Source organism: Lactuca virosa, chromosome 1 (assembly GCF_052849685.1).
Source record: "Lactuca virosa cultivar CGN04683 chromosome 1, Lactuca_virosa_CGN04683_v6, whole genome shotgun sequence".
Taxonomy (NCBI): domain Eukaryota; kingdom Viridiplantae; phylum Streptophyta; class Magnoliopsida; order Asterales; family Asteraceae; genus Lactuca; species Lactuca virosa.
Window position 1 is genome coordinate 215,310,865 of NC_136426.1, and position 19,396 is coordinate 215,330,260.

At 39.4% G+C, this 19,396-nt stretch overlaps 1 protein-coding gene and 1 non-coding gene across 2 annotated transcripts; both read left to right on the top strand.

The window, feature by feature from the left end:
• The first annotated feature begins 2,771 nt into the window (after positions 1-2,771).
• Positions 2,772-3,667, top strand: LOC145127296 (uncharacterized). The gene is made up of 2 exons (XM_079062517.1): positions 2,772-3,306; positions 3,375-3,667. The coding sequence occupies exons 1-2, from the start codon at positions 2,772-2,774 to the stop codon at positions 3,665-3,667; spliced, it is 828 nt and encodes a 275-aa protein (XP_078918643.1).
• A 14,451-nt stretch (positions 3,668-18,118) lies between these two features.
• On the top strand, positions 18,119-18,225 carry LOC145151726 (small nucleolar RNA R71). Its single transcript, XR_013732284.1, has one exon. It is a non-coding gene; the product is annotated as a small nucleolar RNA R71 (small nucleolar RNA).
• Positions 18,226-19,396: the final 1,171 nt, after the last annotated feature.

Genomic DNA, 19,396 nt, shown 5'->3' on the forward strand with positions numbered 1-19,396 from the left:
ACCACTTGTGATAGCTCCTTATTTGTTTATCACCATGGTGATAAACTTGCTTATTTACTTTTATATGTCGACGATATCGTGCTCACCGCTTCATCTACAGAGCTTCTTCACAGCATCATACAAACCTTATCTCAAGAGTTTGCCATGATAGATATGGGCTCCCTTCACCATTTCATTGGCATTACTGTCACTAGAGACTCAACCGGTATGTTTTTGTCTCAGTCATAGTATGCTAACGACATTTTGCATCGAGCTAACATGACTTCGTGTAAACCGTGCGCTACCCCAGTAGATATGTCCTCTAAGCTTAGTGCAACTGACGGCGCACTCCTTTCAGACGGCAGTATTTATCGAATCTTGGCTGGAGCTCTGCAGTACTTAACTTTCACACGTCCTGACATCTCCTATGTTGTACAATAGGTTTGCTTATTTAAGCATGCTCCTCGAGAACCACACTTGGCTTTCATGAAGAGGATACTCCGATACATACAAGGGACCATTAACTTCGGCTTACGACTTCACAGCACCCCCGGTACTTCGCTTACAGCCTACTCCGATGCCAACTGGGGGGGGGGGGGGGGTTTGTCCCGATTCAAGGCGGTCAACTTCAGGTTATTGTGTTTATGTTGGTAATAACCTTATCTCTTGGTCGTCAAAACAACAACCCACAATTTCTAGATCGAGTGTCGAGGCTAAATATCGAGGTGTTTCAAACTTCGTCGCTGAAACAAGTTGACTCCGGAATCTTTTACTTGATCTTCAAGTTCCTCTACGGCGAGCCACGATAGTATATTGTGATAATGTATCCACATTCTACTTATCAAGTAATCCCGTGCAACACCAACGAACAAAACATGTGGAGATTGATATTCACTTCGTTCGTGAGAAGGTTCGGTTGGGTCACATTCGAGTTCTTCATGTGCCATCTGCGCATCAGTATGCTGATATTTTTACCAAAGGACTTTCAAGACATCTGTTTCAGGACTTCCACAACAGTTTGAGTGTTCGTTCCACATCCCGCTCAAACTGAGGAAGAATATTAGCGGAGTATATATTGTAGTTATTATCATATATGTATTGTGAGTAAAGTCAATAATCCTCCTAATTTAGAAGAGATTAGTTAGGCATACATGTATTATATATTGTCTCGATAATCAGTGAATACGACGGACATAACATTGGCTTTTAATTGAAGCCCCCACTTTCTACAAAGAAGTATAGCTATGGCTAGCCATTTGTTCACCACGTATGGGAATCACTTTGGCTATTAAACAAAAAAAAACCAAAATGACATACTTTCTTCCTTTGTACCACCCTCTTCAAATGCATCTTGTAAGATTAAAAAAAAACATTTAAAGCATGGTTAGTTGTATTTCTAACAAATTCCTGCATTTATTTTCTTTTTCCTATTGGAACAAAACTTTGAAATGCACAAATAGTAGTAACGTATTAACATGAACTACAATTTAACTCATTTCAAGATTTTAGAAGCTCCATTTTTATTCACAAATCAAGTTGAGCGGTTCCCACTGTGAGGAAAATGTAAAACCTTGTGAGTAGGTACCAAAATGTGAAGAAACTAATGAGATGAACATAAACGATGACATATAATATAATTATATACCTCTGTTCCAAAAGGAAAAAGCCTGGTTCCATAAGTCTTCCACAATAAGTAACAACACATTAAGCAATAAGCCATTTAACAAAATAAGGTAAAATCCAAGAATTGACCACTATGAGAGAATCAATACATATTCAACCTTGATAAAAATTTACTGTAAAATTGTTTAAAAAATAAAGTTAACCTTTGAAAAACCAGTTGACGTTAGAAGCGTGTGTATATAAATTTGTGGGTATTACAGATTTGTAAATACAGCCCATACCAAATCCATAATCATCGATGACCTACACTCTTATTTAAGCCAAGTATCTGAACAAACTTGTTTATAGTTTCCTTTCTTTCTAAAGAGCTTCCATTTATGTATCCGTCATATAACCAAAATTAGGAAGTTAGACTAAATGGATTGACATCCAAAGTGGTGTAGCTTTCTATTTCAAAAAAGAGGGAGTAAAATTACGATAGACATCACGAACTAGATTCAAATATCTACCCATTCGTACTAAGCGAAGTATAAAATTGCATAATTCATCAGAAAAACATCTAGAACTGAAGGATACTGATTCGTAACAGATGTCTTCCCAACCCTGAAATTAGCCTATAAACGTCAAAAAACAGTTTAAAGACTCTAAATCAGTTTATCCAAACAATTATCAATCACAAAAACGTAAATTTAAGAATTAAAGGATATATAGAGACCCGCTTGTTAGTCTATATATTATTAGCCCGCTTGTTTATGGACCCTTTAGTCTTTAGCCCATTAGGGTTTCTGTCTAGCTAGTATTTATATCCGCTTTATTCTTTGTAGTCTTTATGCTTTTCTTTGAGAACTCTTGTAATCTCTTTTTATCATAATCATATGACAATGTTATCATGGTATCAGAGCGGAGGTTCGATACATTGTTAGAAGTCTTTGTAGCAGTCATCAGTGGCGGAGGATCAAAATTTTCTAGGGTTATTGTAGCATGCCGTACTCGTTTGCTCCCACGTGTATTCATTGTTGCTTTTGATTCCTTGCTACTGTTGATTCGTTGGTGCTGTTGATTCGTTATTGCTATTGATTCATTATCCGATTTATTGCTTACGCTGGTTTGTTACTCCTTTCATTCTTAGATTCTTATACTGTCATTGTGGTTATTTATTTATTGTCAACATGGCTGGAAAGGATGATTCCCTTCAGTCAATCAGTACTCGTTTGGATGGAAAGAATTATACATATTGGAGTTACGTTATGAAGAACTTCCTTTGTGGGAAGAATATGTGGGGCTATGTCACTGGGATAAAAGCAAAACCCTCAGTGCCTCAAACTGAGAATTATGATTTGTTGGTTGATGCTTGGGAGACTAATAACTCCAAGGTCATTACTTGGATCAATAACTTTGTTACTCAGTCTATTGGTATGCAGTTGGCTAAATATGACACAGTAAAAGAAGTTTGGAATCACTTGGAGAGACTGTATACTCGGTCCAACTTTGCTAAACAATATCAGTTAGAATATGATATTCGTGCCTTTCAACAGAAGGACCAGAGTATTCAAGATTTCTATGTTGCTATGTATGATCTGTGGGATCAGTTGGATCTTACTGAATCTAAAGAGTTAAAATATTTTGAGCCTTACATTTCTAGGAGGGAAGAACAACCCGTGGTCCAGTTCTTGATGGCCTTGCATTCTAATTTTGAAGGCCTACGTGAAACCATTCTTCATCGCTCTCTCCTCTTCCTTCAGTGGATTTTGTTGTCCATGAGTTAATTTCAGAAGAGAATCGTATCAAGTCTCATGCGGATAAAGGTTTTAAAGCAACCTCTATTCCTACTCCCGTTCCTGCTGTGCTTGTTGTTTCCTCCAACCAGTCTCGACAAACTTCAAGGGTTGCTCATGATGAGTGTGCATTCTGCCAACAGAAAAATCATTGGAAAGCTCAGTGTCCATTGTTAGTCAACAAGGGTAAATCTGGTCAACCTCAGTCAGGGCAACAAAATAGGTCTGGTCAACAGAAGTTTCAGCCGCGTTCCTCTGTTACTCCTCCATGGACCTCTCATCCTCCATAGTTTGTTGTTGCTGTTGTACCACCAGTTGACACAGAATCTGTTGGAAACATGCCACCATCTGCATTGGATCCCAAGGTGTTTGAGAGTTTCAGACAGTATTTGGCCTCTAATCCCACTGCCATGTCTGCATCTATGGCTCATTCTGGCTCTTCTTCATCTGGTACATCAGGTATTCCCTCATCTTTGTGGATTTTAGATTCTGGTGCAACTCATCATATGACTCCTCATTTGTCATCATTTAGTTCTTTGTCGCAAGTGTCATCTATTTATGTTAAGTCTTCTAGTGATACATCTATGCTAGTTGAGGGTGTTGGGTCAGTCTCTGTTTCTCATATCACTCTTCCTGATGCTTATTACATTCCCAAACTTACTTTGAATCTTGCCTCAGTCAGTCAGTTATGTAAGTCTGGTAATTGGGTGTTCTTTTCTGATTCTATATGTGTTATACAGGATCAACACACCCAGAAGGTGATTGGGATCGGCCGTAGGGTGGGGGAACTATATGTCTTGGAGTTCCTCAAAGTGTCTGTTGTTGTTGCTTCCAACATTGATTTATCTTCTTTTCGTTTGAGTCCTTTTTCGTTTGAGTTTTATCTTTGGCATTCTCGTTTGGGACATGTGTCTGTATCACGTTTGAATTTTTTAGCATCTAGTGGTGTTTTGGGTCATTTAAACTCTTGTGATATTTCTGATTGTAGTGGTCGTAAACTGGAAAAATTCTCTGCTTTACCCTTCAATAAAAGTATGTCTTGTTCAACTGCTCCTTTTGACATTATTCATTCTGATGTGTGGGGTCCTGCACAAGTATCCACAATGGGTGGGTCAACCTATTATGTATCTTTTATAGATGATTATACTCGATATACATGGGTTTATCTTATGAAACGCAGAACTGATTTCTTTGATATTTACAACAATTTTAGAGCTCTTGTTAAAACTCAACATTCGGTTGTGATTAAGTGCTTCAAGTGTGACTTAGGGGGTGAACATACCTCTAATGATTTCACTCAGTTACTTGCTTCTGATGGTACCATAAACCAGTATTCGTGTACTGACACACCTCAGTAAAATGGTGTGGCAAAACGAAAACACCATCATATTGTTGAGACTGCCCTCTCATTGCTCCTGTCTGCACAGGTTCCTAGTGCCTTTTGGGGAGAAGCAGTCCTAACTGTTGTGTATGTGATTAATCGTATCCCTACTTCATTGAACTCAAGAATATCTCCTTTTGAGAAGTTGTATGGTCATCTACCAGACTACTCTTCCTTATGAGTTTTTGGATGTACTTGTTTTGTTCTTCGTCCTCATGTTGAAAGGAACAAGTTGGGGCCGAAATCTATTATTTGTGAATTTTTGGGGTATGGTATTGGATAGAAGGGATACCATTGCTATGATCCTGTGAGTCAGAAGTTATATGTTTCTCGGCATGTTACTTTTTTGGAACATATTCCTTTCTACTTAATTCCTGCTACAGCCCACAATGTAACGAAGTCTGATCTTCTACATATTGATCCATTTAATGAAGATATAGAGGATCGAGATTCATCTATGCCACATGATCCCTCAGCTCATGACACACCCACTTCTTCAGAGGGTGCCTCGTCTCCACCTGTTCCTGAGCCTGATCCTCCGGTTATTGAAATTGAGGATCCACCTCCACCACCACCCCTCAGGAGTTCTTCTTGTCCTGTCAAATCCACCATGCTACCATATTTTTATTACTCTACATATTCAGGACCGTTTGCTTTATTTATAGCAAGCATCCATCATCTGTATGAACCTGAATCATATGGAGAAGCTGTTTTAGATCCTCTTTGCCAGAATGCTATGGTTGAAGAACTCACTACTCTCCATCGGACTCATACATGGGATTTGGTTTCTCTTCCTCCTGGGAAACATACGATAGGTTGTCGTTGGGTGTACAAGATAAAAACAAAAGTTGATGGTTCTGTTGAGCGGTACAAGGCTAGACTTGTACCAAAAGGGTATTCCCAACAGTATGGTTTTGACTAAGAGGAGACATTTTCCCCAGTTGCAAAGATGACGACAGTTCGTACTATGATTGCAGTTGCATCCGTCCGATAGTGGAAGATCTTTCAAATAGATGTCAAGAATGCCTTTTAAATGGTGACCTCCATGAAGAGGTTTATATGACTCCTACCCCAGGAATTCAGCACCAGCCGGGTGAGGTTTGTCGGCTTCGCAAAGCATTGTATGGGCTCAAGCAAGCCCCTTGTCCTTGGATTGATAAATTCTCCACTGTGATTACCTCTCTTGGATTTGTCCAGAGTAATCACGATTCTGCTCTTTTTGTTAGATGCTCGAGTGCAGGACGGATTCTTCTGTCCTTATATGTAGATGACATGATTATTACAGGTGATGACCATGGTGGTATTGAGTCTTTGAAGCATGATCTCGCTCATCGATTTTCTATGAAGGATTTGGGCTTGCTGCATTATTTCTTGGGTATTGAGGTTGCTCAGTCAAAGAAAGGGTACCTTCTTTCTCAGACTAAATATATATTTGACTTTTTTACACTGGCGGGCCTCTCTGACAATCCAACTGTTGATACTCCTCTTGAAACCAATGCACGATATTCTCCTACTGATGGTACTCCTTTGTTTGATCCGAATCTTTATTGCACTATTGTGGGAAGTTTGGTTTATCTCACAGTTACTCGTCCAGATATTGCTCATGTTGTTCATGTTGTCAGTCAGTTTGTTACTGCTCCTACCTCTGTTCATTGGGGAGCTGTTCTTCGTATTCTGAGATATCTTCGTGGCACTCAGGTTCAGACTCTCTTGTTTCCCTTGACGTCTTTGTTGGATAAGGTGTCTAAGTCCATAACTTTATTTGGTATATACTGTTGGGTTTTGAGCATTCTAACACTCCTATGGTGTACATGCAACCCTATAAACCTTGGATCTATGTTTTTCTCTATTATACATGCAAATATTAACTATTCCAAGGTTTCATCCTAACTAGCATATTATGAAGCACCTATACTACAAAGTTCTAGTTAGATGACATACCTTTTGATGTAGCTTGATGTCTTCAAGCTTTAAGAGCTTAGCCCCAATAGTGTGGAAGCCTCAAATGGAATCACAAATCACCAAAACACCTTAGAAGAGCTTGAGAGAATATGTATGCACACTAAAATCGGCCCACTCTTATTTTCACACACTTGTGCCAATTTTGTGAGCCAAGGACCCCTTTATATATTATGGAGGATTAGGGTTACATCCATGTAAACTCTATTACCCATGACCTTTCATTTACATAGGATCCATGGGTTAAAAGCTCCATGGACCATCCATGAAAGCTTAGCCCAACCTAAATGAACTTGGCCCATTCCATATATATAAGAGTCCATATTTAATTAGTTCTTTTTGATCACTTAATTAATTCTAAATTAATTCTTGATCAATACTAATTAAATAATATGATTCCATATTAATATATTAGAACTTATAATATATTAATATAAATCATAAATATACTATTCTCAAAAGACTATCCATATAAATTGTGCCGGTGAAGTGCAACCCAAATGGACCATGCCGGGTCGGGTCAAGTACATACCAAATATAGTTATGGACTTAGACATTAATCCAACAGTCTCCCACTTGGATAAGTCTAAAACTATTATTGAGTATGACTTCAAAACCTAACTGGCAATCGTAGCTCTTAAAGCCGCTATCGAACTCTGACCTTGTCAATGACTTGTCCATTAGATAAGGGATCATATATTCCTCCATTCTAGATATCATATGGACTGAGACATGGATTATAATCATTCTCTCTGTCCATTTGTTGTTTCCTGATTTTCGATTTATGACGACTGACTGATTGAACAAATCAAATCAGTCCTGGCTTGGCCAAGCACTCACATGTGTCATCGCTAAATCATCGAGGGGCCCACAGATATCGCTTTTATCCCGAAGGTAAAAGGAATGGATAAACTTCGACTCATATGGCTTGTTCTACTACTTGTTGAATCATACACAAAGGCACGTTTTATAACATCGAGTTATGATCGAGGTCGTTATCTCGGTCAAAAATAAACCTCACACACACACTAGATAGCTAGGGTAAATAAGGGTCGAATCCACGAGGAGTTCGTGGTTAAACTTTGTGTCAAAGCAATCAATAAAAAGAAAAGTATTACTAGCAATTGTCACGAAAAAGATTAAAACAAAATTCAAACAAAAGCTTGGAAATTTATTAATTAAAAGTAAAATTCTCAATGAGAAAACTAGAGTACTCCCGGTTCAGTTGTGGACAGTTTAGATTCACACACTTTCTTCCCTAGAATCCTAATTCAATTACATAGATGCAATTGGGGTTGATTAACTTGTAACACATAGTTTTGGGTACACTAGATGTTCATTCAACTAGTTGTCTTACTCATTTATGTCTAAATGGATTAGGGACAATTAGTGAACTAGCAATAAAATGTCTTAAAACTACCTATTACCGCATTAACATTCAATATCATAAGTTGGAATAATATATGTTGATTCAATCACTTGTCTTTATTTCTAAACTAATTGAACTTGGAACAAATGATGAATTGACAATAGACTATCTTAATTATGACATCAAACAATTCATACAACCCAATTTCACTTATCATTACCAAAGATCATCATATGAAGCATAAAATAACAATTGACATTAATTAGAATCAAGTAATAATCAAGTGTGTTCATCCAAAAGTCATAAACATCCCCGGAAGTAACCCTAACGGTTTAGCCTTCCATTGAGTTCATAAAACAAATAACTTGATTAAAATGAATAAAATGCATAATAGAATTCATAAACAAACGTAGAATCATCAAACAAATGTAGCCTAATGATTATCAAAGTATAGAACAAATAAACCTTGGGGAAGAAGAAATAATTCTAGAAAATAAAGAATTGATGAAGATTAACCAATGAAACGATCTTCACTTATAGCTTGATGATGAATTGAATCGAATCTTGCCTTGAATCCGGATTGAAATGGAATGGACTTGTGTTTCCAAATGTTTCCAAGGGTTTTAGAAGCCTTAAAAACGCAGGAAAAACTCTGAAAATCGCAGGTGGTAACCCCCAAAACGAATGCACAAGTCCCTATTTATATTATTTGACAGAAAAGAGTGAAATTAGGCGATGTGGGATGTTGAACGTCCTAGGAGACGTCTTAGACGTCGTGTATAACGCCCAAGCGTTCTTTATACGTCCTAACATGTATTCTGCCGTCCTTGAAATACACTAAAAATGGCCAAAAACGTCCGACATCTTAGGAGACGTCTTAGACGCGTTCTAGGACGCCCTTCCTTGATTTCCAAACTTTCCGAAACACACCGTTCCAACACGGGACGTCCCTAAAACGCCAAAACGTCCTAGGGGACGTCCTAGACGCCATGTAAGACGCCGACGGGGTTCTTCCTTCTTTTCTGCTCTGAAATAACGACGAAATGCTGACTGTTTGACCTGGACGTCCTAGGGGACGTCTTAGACGCCTGGAGGCGTCCTTCATCTTCCGTGCAAGTTTTGGTGGTCAAAACGACATAACTAGCAGAAACACAAAACACGAAAGTTGTAGAAAATCTTGTCTAGTTTCCAGAAATTCTTTACTCATGTCAATCGGAGCTCCAGAACTTGAGATATGACCAAAACATGGAAGCATGGTCAATTTTCCCAGCAACGTTTCATCATTCCTTTAGCAATCCGTTTTACTTGCAGGTTCCGCCCACTTTTAGTACAATATATTGACCTGCATATGAAGTTCAAAAACTCATCAAAGTAGTGCCATTCTTGGACAATTATACATCAATTCAACAGATTTATGACAATTTAGTACATTCATAAAATGGACTTATCAAACCTCCCCAACTTTATTCCAAACTCGTCCCGAGATTGGCCTGAAATAATCAGTGTAGTCTTACTCTCTTATCCTAAGAAAAACTCAATGGAATCACGAATTCCGTACATTTTATCACAATATTTAATAAGCACAATATATTGATTTTGGGGATTATTAGTTTCATATGCGGACTTTTAAACTCAAAACACATGGTATGCTTATTTTACTTTGTTGTTTGAAACCCTTCACTTTTTGAACCCTTTCCAATAATCAACCTCATGAGTAATCAGTTGAACTCATTGCCAAAGTCCCCTTTTCAAGGTTCACTAACATAGTTAGCGCGGTCGGTAACACTTAATGGACCAACCCATACAATCCCGCTATCGAGGGTAATATCTTCAACTTGAACTTTTCTTCATATTTGTCTTAATTGTGCATTCTTCAAGTTCTTTGATGCTTCATCGGATTTGATCATCTTTGTATTTGACTTTAGCTTGAATATATATACTTTGAAGTTCTTCAATGTCTTATGATGCTTTTTGGTTGTGTGAAAACAATAATAGTCCCCTCCCAACCCCAAAGGCGCAGGAGTAAGTAAGACCAAGTACTCAGAGCGTGATGACACATATTGTTCGGTTGGGTCCTCAATTGAAAGATCGTAGGCTCTAGCCAAAAACCTTCATTTTTCAAACACTTGGGTATTTCACATAACAATTTTTTTAAATAAATATAAATATTCCAAAACCGGCTGAGCAACCCACAAAATCAATATTTAATATATATTATGACTCGATATACGAAACTCCTATCATTTTCCATCTTGATGAGTTACATTCAATATATAGAGAAGCTACTAACTCATCACATATTTCATGGCCGCCAACCCAAGAGAGAATAATAATAATAATGAGTTTAATAGCAGTACATTCATCCCAAATAAAGACATGAAAATCAAAATAAAAATGAAAAGAAAAAGAAAAAGTCTTCATCACACAACCATAAAAATAAAAATCAAAAGAGGATCTCACCAAAGTTCACGGCGGGGGCGGCTGTGGAGGATATCGTGGGTACGGTGGAGGATACCCAAAGATCGATCCAGCTAAATCCTCAAAGCGAGTAGAGTCCTCTGTAGCTGGTGGTGGCTGATAATGCTCATACTCGGATTGCGGTGGATAGTTGCTCGGATCCCCGGATCGGTAGAAGACCGGAGTTGGAGCTCGGTATCGATACTGTGGCTGATCAATGTCCATCGGTTCATACTGGACACGACTCTGTCTGTAGGCGGCATCTGCATAGTACTCCTGCTGGTACAGCTGACGAGTGGCAACACTATAAGTGTTGCTAGCTGTAATGCCAACCTGTCGCATCTACTCAGTAAGGTCAGCCAATGTCGTGTCGACACCCTCCATCCATATATCTGTTCTCCCCATCCAAGCCTGCACCTCCTAGTTATGCGTGTTTTGTCTCCCCACAAAGTCCTCCCAAGCTGCCTGCATGTTCCATCCCTGACCTGCTGCTTGTCCATGTTGCTGCTGATGATCCCCCTGAAAATCACCAACGAATGGCTCCTCATCCCCCACTCCGAGTGGTGCCGTGTATGTCAGATTTGTGACAGAATCCACTAGAGTATGTCTCCCATTTATAATTTGAAATGAGATGTGTCTAAAAGAAGTAGCAGTAGGGCGAAGGATACGCGAGTATGATGTAGCTCGTGGGACCCTGATCCTATTCCCCAGCTCCCTAGTCACATATGTCGATATCAGGGCAACATGGGGGGTGGTGACTCTGTGCTGGATATCAAAACAGGACCATATGTTGCACATAACATTATATGCATAAGAAATAAAGATGGATCCTGTCATCAATCCATATAATACATATAAATCCTGTGTCCTCACCGCCCTGGGATCACTATTCCTCGGGTTCACATTTTCCGTGATAATGTTATGCAATGCTTTTGCTAAAGGCACCAACTCGCGGAACCTGTCGTATGCCCTCGTCCCCTCACAGAATACTGTGCAGTATACTTCTGTCATACTAACCCCAGGGTTACCCCCCCTCGTGTCAATACATCTATACTCAGTCGGCTGATTCTCAAGATCATGCAGATGATATCCAGTATCTACATGAAACATGTCCCGAATACCCTGCACAGTCATCACTATATCATGAGTACGAACCGTACCAATTAGCTGCAACTCCTCCGGCCTACCAGGCACCTCGACACGTCGAAGTGTCCTCATCCATTCCCGCACTATATCAACATAAATCTGCGTGGGATTGAAGTCCAGCGCTCCACCCCATCCATAGCGATCAAACGTCTCCACAATATTATACCCAGTGAAGCTCAGGCGCTCCACCATGTACTCTACAATAAAACCTGTAATCGGATGAGTCGCCTCATAAACTGCCGGGCGAATGTCATCTGGATGCTCATGCAATGTCTGGTACTGTGGGTCAAAAGCCACAGGTACATTCGGCTCCGGCTCTCTAGCTGGTTGTCTGGCTGCACTGCTTGACGATGCTACCCTTGATCTCTTTGCTGACATCTGCAAAATCAACCACACACAAAACCACAAAACAAAACTTGCCATTAAACATATCAAATGTCACAAAAGTAAAACAATAATCCAGTTGGCAAGTTGTTCCAAACAAAGTTAAAATAAATTCAGTCTAAATAAATAATTGTTTTAAGTCCTGTTATGTTTTCAGTAACTAAATATTTATCAAAAATTTATCCAATCAGTAAAACACAGATAAACCCAAGTTTAACTGCAACTGACAAGTTCTAACTGAAACCAAAACAGATCTATAACAAGTAAATATTCAAACTAATAATGCAGTGTCATTCTAAAAATTTCCTAAAAACTTGAATTTTAATCTAAGCACAAATGTAAACATAACAATGATTTTCCAAAATTATATGTGTTTTTTTTTTAAATTAACAAAAAAATTCAATTTCCAGAAAAATTCACAGATGACACATGCAACTTGTTTGGAACATCTATCCAGCAACAACAAACATTTATCCATAAGATTTCACACCATTATATGTCATATTTTCAAGTAAATTTCAAAATTTCTACCATATATGAACATTCAGGAGAAATTCGAAATTAGCTTAAAAGATGAAGTTTTGAAGCACATACCTTGATGAGATGATGTTTCTAGTGAAGAAGAAGCAATTACTTGAAGCAAAAACCCGAAAATAAGTCGAAAATTTAAAGCCCTAGTTTTTGTGGGTTTTGAAATCGGCCCCAAATAAGTGATTAGAATGTGTAAATCTTGCAATGTGATGTTTCTTACTTGATTTCTTGAAGAATGCAACAAAAATCAAGAGTTTTGGTTGAGATTTGATGAAGAAATCAAGACAAATTGGTTTTTTAGAAGCTATCCTCGGGCATGGCACTTTAGAAAAAGAAGTGGGGGAAGAAGGTGCAGGAAACAGCTCTAAAACGCATCAATAACGGCCAAAAACGCGTTGGCGTCTTAGGTGGCGTCTTAGACGCGTCCTAGGACGTCTCTCACAAAACAAGGGTATTTTGGTAATTTCGCTTGGAAGTTCGCTGGAGGTAAAGAAACGGCAGCCCGACGGCGTCTTAGACGGCGTCTAAGACGTCTCCTAGGACGCCTGAAGCTGCTATTGTTTTATTTCTTTGTTGTTTTTCGCGTTTTTGACTGTTTGGGAACGTTTTTCGGGTTGCCTCCCGAAAAGCGCTAAGTTTTACGTCTTCAGCCGGACGGTTTACCTCGACTAAGTTGCATCTGAATATTGAGGTACCTCGAGCGTTGTTTTCTCAACGAGTGTCGTTTCACCATCTACCATTCGAATGTATGGTTTGAGTCTTTGTCCGTTTACCTTGAATGGTTCACCGCCTTTCGTGTCCTTGATTTCAATGGCACCGTGATCTGCCACATTTGTCACCACAAATGGTCCACTCCATTTACTCCGAAGCTTTCCGGGGAAGAGTTTGAGACGAGAGTTAAATAGCCACACCAATTGTCCTTCAAAGAATTGTTTCCGGACAATGTGTCGATCGTGAAATGCTTTCGTCTTTTCTTTATAGATTTTTGAGCTTTCGTAAGCTTCTTTTCGAATCTCTTCCAATTCAACAAGTTGGAGTTTCCTTTCCGTACCTGCATCACTCAATTCAAAGTTAGCATTTTTTATGGCCCACATGGCACGGTGTTCCAACTCCACCGGGAGATAACACGGCTTTCCATAAACAAGCCGATACGGGGACATGCCAATGGGCGTCTTATAGGCTGTTCGATATGCCCATAATGCATCATCTAATCTTAATGACCAATCTTTTCGGTCGGGACGAACAGTCTTTTCCAAGATTCGTTTTATTTCCCTATTTGACACTTCTACTTGTCCACTTGTTTGTGGGTGATATGGAGTAGCTATCCTATGTGTGACACCATAGTGTTTAAGTAACTTTGCAAAATGCCAATTTTTAAAATGGGAGCCCCCGTCACTAATAATAGTTCGAGGGATTCCATGTCTAGAAAAGATGTTCTTTTTGACAAATTTACAAACAACACTATGGTCATTCGTGCGTGTTGCCTCGGCTTCGACCCATTTTGATACATAATCAACGGCTACAAGAATGTATAGATTGCCAAAAGAAACGGGGAACGGGCCCATGAAATCAATGCCCCATACATCAAAAATTTCAACTACTAAAATTGGGGTCATTGGCATCATGTCCCGTCGTGAGATCCCCCCAACTTGTTGGCAACGAATACAAGCTTTAACGAATGTATGTGCATCTTTAAAAATAGAGGGCCAGAAAAAACCGCTTTGTAGAACCCGGTGCCCTGTCTTTTTGGCACTAAAATGCCCTCCACATGCATATGAATGGCAGTGTCGAAGAATGTCTTCTTGCTCCGTAAGTGGTACACATCTCCTAATCACTTGATCCACTCCAATTTTGAAAAGATCCGGGTCCTCCCATATGTAGTATTTTATTTGAGAATGGAAGAACCTCCTTTGTTGAGCCGTCCAATATGATGGAGTTTCCCCTGTCACAAAGTAATTCACTAAATTAGCAAACCATGATATAGTTTTGACAGCAAGAATATGCTCATCCGGAAAGTTTTCTTGAATAACTTCCGTTGAGTTATCATTATTAATTATTCTAGATAAATGACCCGCCACAACATTTTCGGAACCCTTTTTGTCCCGAATTTCAAGATCAAACTCTTGAAGAAGAAGGATCCATATTATGAGACGTGGTTTGGCATCCTTCTTTTCCAAGAGGTGGCGAATGGCACTATGGTCGGTAAAAATTACAACTTTAGATCCCCATATGTAAGATCTAAATTTGTCAAGTGCAAACACGACCGCAAGCAACTCTTTTTCGGTAGTAGTGTAATTCAATTGTGCATCTGAAAAAGTTTTGCTCGCATAACAAATTGCAACGGGTTTTTTATTCACCCGTTGTCCCAAAATTGCCCCTACCGCGTAATCACTCGCATCACACATAATTTCGAAAGGTAAAGTCCAATCGGGTGATTGGAAGATAGGGGCTTCAACAAGTTTGTTCTTTAATGTGGTAAAAGATTCGAGGCATGCTTTATCAAAGGAAAATGGTGCGTCTTTTAAAAGTAAATTACAAAGAGATTTTGAGATTGCACTAAAATCCTTGATAAATCTTCGATAAAAGCCGGCATGCCCAAGAAAAGAACGGACGCCTTTTCCCGAAGTGGGTGGGGGAAGAGTAGAAATAATTTGTACTTTGGCCCGGTCGACTTCAAAACCACGCTCGGAGACAACATGACCAAGTACAATTCCCTCCTTTTCCATGAAATGACTCTTCTCCCAACTTAAAACCAGATTAGACTCGATACAACGTTTTAAAACTTTTTCTAATTGGTCTAAGCATGTCTCAAAAGATGATCCAAAAATAGAAAAATCATCCATGAAAATTTCTAATGAGTCCCCCACCATGTCTGAAAAAATAGCCATCATACATCTTTAGAATGTGGCGGGGGCATTACACAAACCAAATGGCATCCTTCGGAAAGCAAAGGTGCCATAGGGACACATGAATGTGGTTTTGGATTGATCCTCGGGGTGGATGACAATTTGATTATACCCCGAGTATCCATCCAAAAAGCAATAAAACTTTTTCCCGGACAATTTTTCAATAATCTGATCAATAAAAGGGAGAGGGAAATGGTACTTTGATGTTGCAGCATTGAGCTTGCGATAATCGATGCAAACTCTCCATCCGGTGACCGGTCTTGTTGAGATCTTCTCTCCATCTTCTGTATGTACCACTGTAATGCCCGACTTCTTTGGCACTGTCTGTGTCGGGCTCACCCAATCACTATCAGATATTGGGTAGATAATACCCGCATCAAGCCATTTCAGCACCTCCTTTTTAACAACTTCTCGCAGATTTGGGTTGAGCCTTCGTTGTGCATCTCAGGATGGCTTTGCTCCAGCTTCAGTGATGATTCGATGCATACATGTGGTTGGACTAATTCCCTTCAAGTCTGATATGGTCCATCCAATTGCTCCCTTGTACTTGGAAAGCACCTTCAGTAATGCTTCCTCCTGTGGACCTGTCAAATCAGAAGATATGATAATTGGTAAGTTCTCATTAGATCCTAAAAAAGAGTATTTAAGATGTGAAGGAAGAGTTTTAAGTTCAAGAGTGGGTGGCTCTTCCAAAGATGGCTTAAGTGGGTCCGAAAAACTTGTTGGCAATTTTTCAACTTGATAACTCCATGGTGGCCTCTCTTGCTTAATAGCATTTTCAAATGCCTCCTCAACCATCTTGATGTCATCCAACTCTAAAACTTCTTCCCTGTCATTAGAAAGAAAAAACTCCAACGGATCGGGGTGTAAGATTTTAGGAGTGAATTGATGCACTAAGTCATCAACCACATCCACACGATAACATTCATAATCTGATGGTGAGTTAGGAAACGTATTAAAAATATTAATTCTAAGTTTTCTATTTCCAAAAGAGATATCCATGGCACCCGTTCTACAATTAATTTGTGCAATTGTTGCCAAAAACGGGCGACCCAAAATAATAGAAGGTTGACTTTCTTTATAGGTGCTCTCGGTGTCAAGCACAAGAAAATCAATTGGGTAATAGAAATCTTCCACTTTAATGATGACATCGGATAATATACCATGGGGAATTTTTGTTGACTTATCAGCCAATCGTAAAATAATATCATTTTGTTCCAAAGTGCCTAAGTCATGTTGATCAAAAAGATTTCCCGGAATTATATTAACACTAGCTCCAAGATCAAGGAGCGCCTTTTTGATATTAATATTACCTAGGGTAACAGAAATTAAAGGTGCTCCGGGATCCTTAATCTTGGGTGGAAGTTTATTTGATATTATGGAACTTGCATGCTCGGTTAAGTCAATCTTTTTAGGGAGGTGTGCTTGGAGTTTGCATTTTTGAACACACAAATCCTTCAAAAATTTAGCATAAGAAGGTACCTCCTTAATAAGTTTGACTAACGGGATATTTATTTTAACTTGACTAAATAGATCCCACATGTCTTCCATTTTCGGCCCTCGCTTCCCAAAAGGGAAGGATGCCGGTTTCTCTAAAGCCGAAGGGTATGGTGCGGTATTAACCTCCACACCATGCTCCCCAACTTTAGAGTCATCTTTACCCTTAACTACTTTTTGTTTTTCAGATTTGAAACCTTTCTCAAACTCTTCTTTTTCATCAAAAACGACCTCAGTGTCACTGTCATTATCTAAAGTAGGAGGAGCACTTACCTTGTTGTCAACCTTTTTCACACTATGCAAGGTGATTACCTCATTCACTTGATGCTCTTTTCCGGGTCTTTGGGTGTGAGATGGGTTGACTGTTGTGGTGCTTGGAAACTTGCCATCTTCTCTTTTCCCAATTTGCTCTGCCAGTTGAGCAATTTGCTTCTCGATAGCAGCTATGGACTTGGAGTTAGTGTCAGCTTTCTAATATGTTTGGGTTATGAACTCCATGATTTTGTCCAACTTGTTGCCATCCGTTTCCTCCTTCTTTGATGTTCCACCTTGGTTAAAGTTGGACTGCTGCAACTGTTTTGGCTGATTTTGGTTTTGGTAATTCCCTTGACGGTTGTTGTTGTTGAAATTCCCATTGTTGTTGTAGTTCCCGCCTTGGTTGTAGTTCCGATTGAATGATCGTGGATTATTTTGGAATTGACCATAGCCGTGCACTTGACTGATTTCCTTTTGACTTCTCATGCACTCATCTGCAATGTGTCCTGAATCTCCACAGCTTACACATATCTTCTGTCCCTGCGAAAAAAAACACACCTTTCTCTTTGCCTAGACTAGAGAGTAGTAAGTCAATTTTTTATTTAAAGAATTAATATCATATTTGACTTCATTTTTCCAGTTTTTGTCTAGTCCAACTGAAGCAGCAGAGGAAACTGGGTTGTCCCGTTTCTTAGCTGAGTAATTGGTTTTTGAACCATGACTCAACTGCTCCAAGAATCGCCAAGCGTCTTCACTATCTTGCATCATGATAGTGCCGCCAGATGAGGCATTAATCATAGTTTGATTGGCAGTGTCAACTCCATCATAAAAGAAACGTACAAGTTGCCAACGGGGAAATTCATGATGTGGACATGAACGCAACAATTCCTTGAGGCGTTCAAATGCATCATGAAATTCTTCATTGGGTTTTTGTGCAAAATCTTGTATCGCTTTTCTTATTTCCGGTGTTTTACTAGCAGGGTAGAACTCTTGCAAAAATTTAGTTTTTAATTGCTCCCAAGTAGTAATACTATGGGGGGCAAGAGAAGTGAACCAATACTTAGCTTTTTCTTTTAAAGTGAACGGAAATAAGTGAAGTCTAAAGGAGTCTCTATTAGTTCCTCGCGGAGTATTCGCGTTAGCAATTGCAAGGAACTCATAGAGGTGATTGTATGGATCATCAGTTTTATGGCCTCTAAAGACAGGTAAGACACTAATTAGTTGTGGTCTTACTTCCACATGATGCTCATTTCCTTCCGCGAAGAGTATAGGTGAAGCATCATCATACTCTCCCGGCTGAAAATGAGACGCCACAGATTGTCTATTAGGCTGCGGAAAGTAAAGATGAGGAAATTGGTTACCTTCGTTGTAGTATCCTCCATTTGCATTGTTGAATCCACCATTTGGATTCCTTCGATATTGATTCCCAAAGCCTTGATTTTCAAACCCATCGTTGTAGTCATTGTTGCCACCATTGGGAAAATTCTGGTTGTTCCAGTTAATGTTGTAGTTCCCGTTTCCACCCCGATTGCCTTGATTCCGCCTATTACCACCGTTGTGGTTCTGATTCCAACCAAGTCCATTATCACTTCCATCATCAAAATCCCAGTCATCTTCGTTACCACCATTACCGAATTGAGGACCAACATTTCTAGGATTTTGGTTCTGATTTCTGACATTACCACCGTTGTGGTTTCCTACATTGCCTCCTGTATTTTGTGCCCAATTTCCTCCGTTTCCACCATTTTGGCCACGGTTGTTTCTATTCGGTTGTGGCTGTACTGTTTGGATGATTGGTGCACCCGTATTGTTGTTATTCCCATGATTCCCATTGTTTTCATTGTTGTTGTTTGGGAATTGAGGAGCTGGTGGTGGAACTAGTGGTGGAGGATCGTTGGCTGCCTCCTCATGCCCCTCGACCACATCTTCCACGACAATGTTATCTACACTCATAGTGTTGATGTTCCTTCTGGCGACCCGATTTGAGCGAGCTGTTCGTTCGATTTCCGGATCAAATGCAAGCGGTGAAGAGCGTGCACTATGTCTTGTATGCATGCACTGGTGTGCCTGCACAACACAAATAAAACAAACGTGAACTGCAAACAAGAATTGAAAATGAAAGTAAAAAGAACTA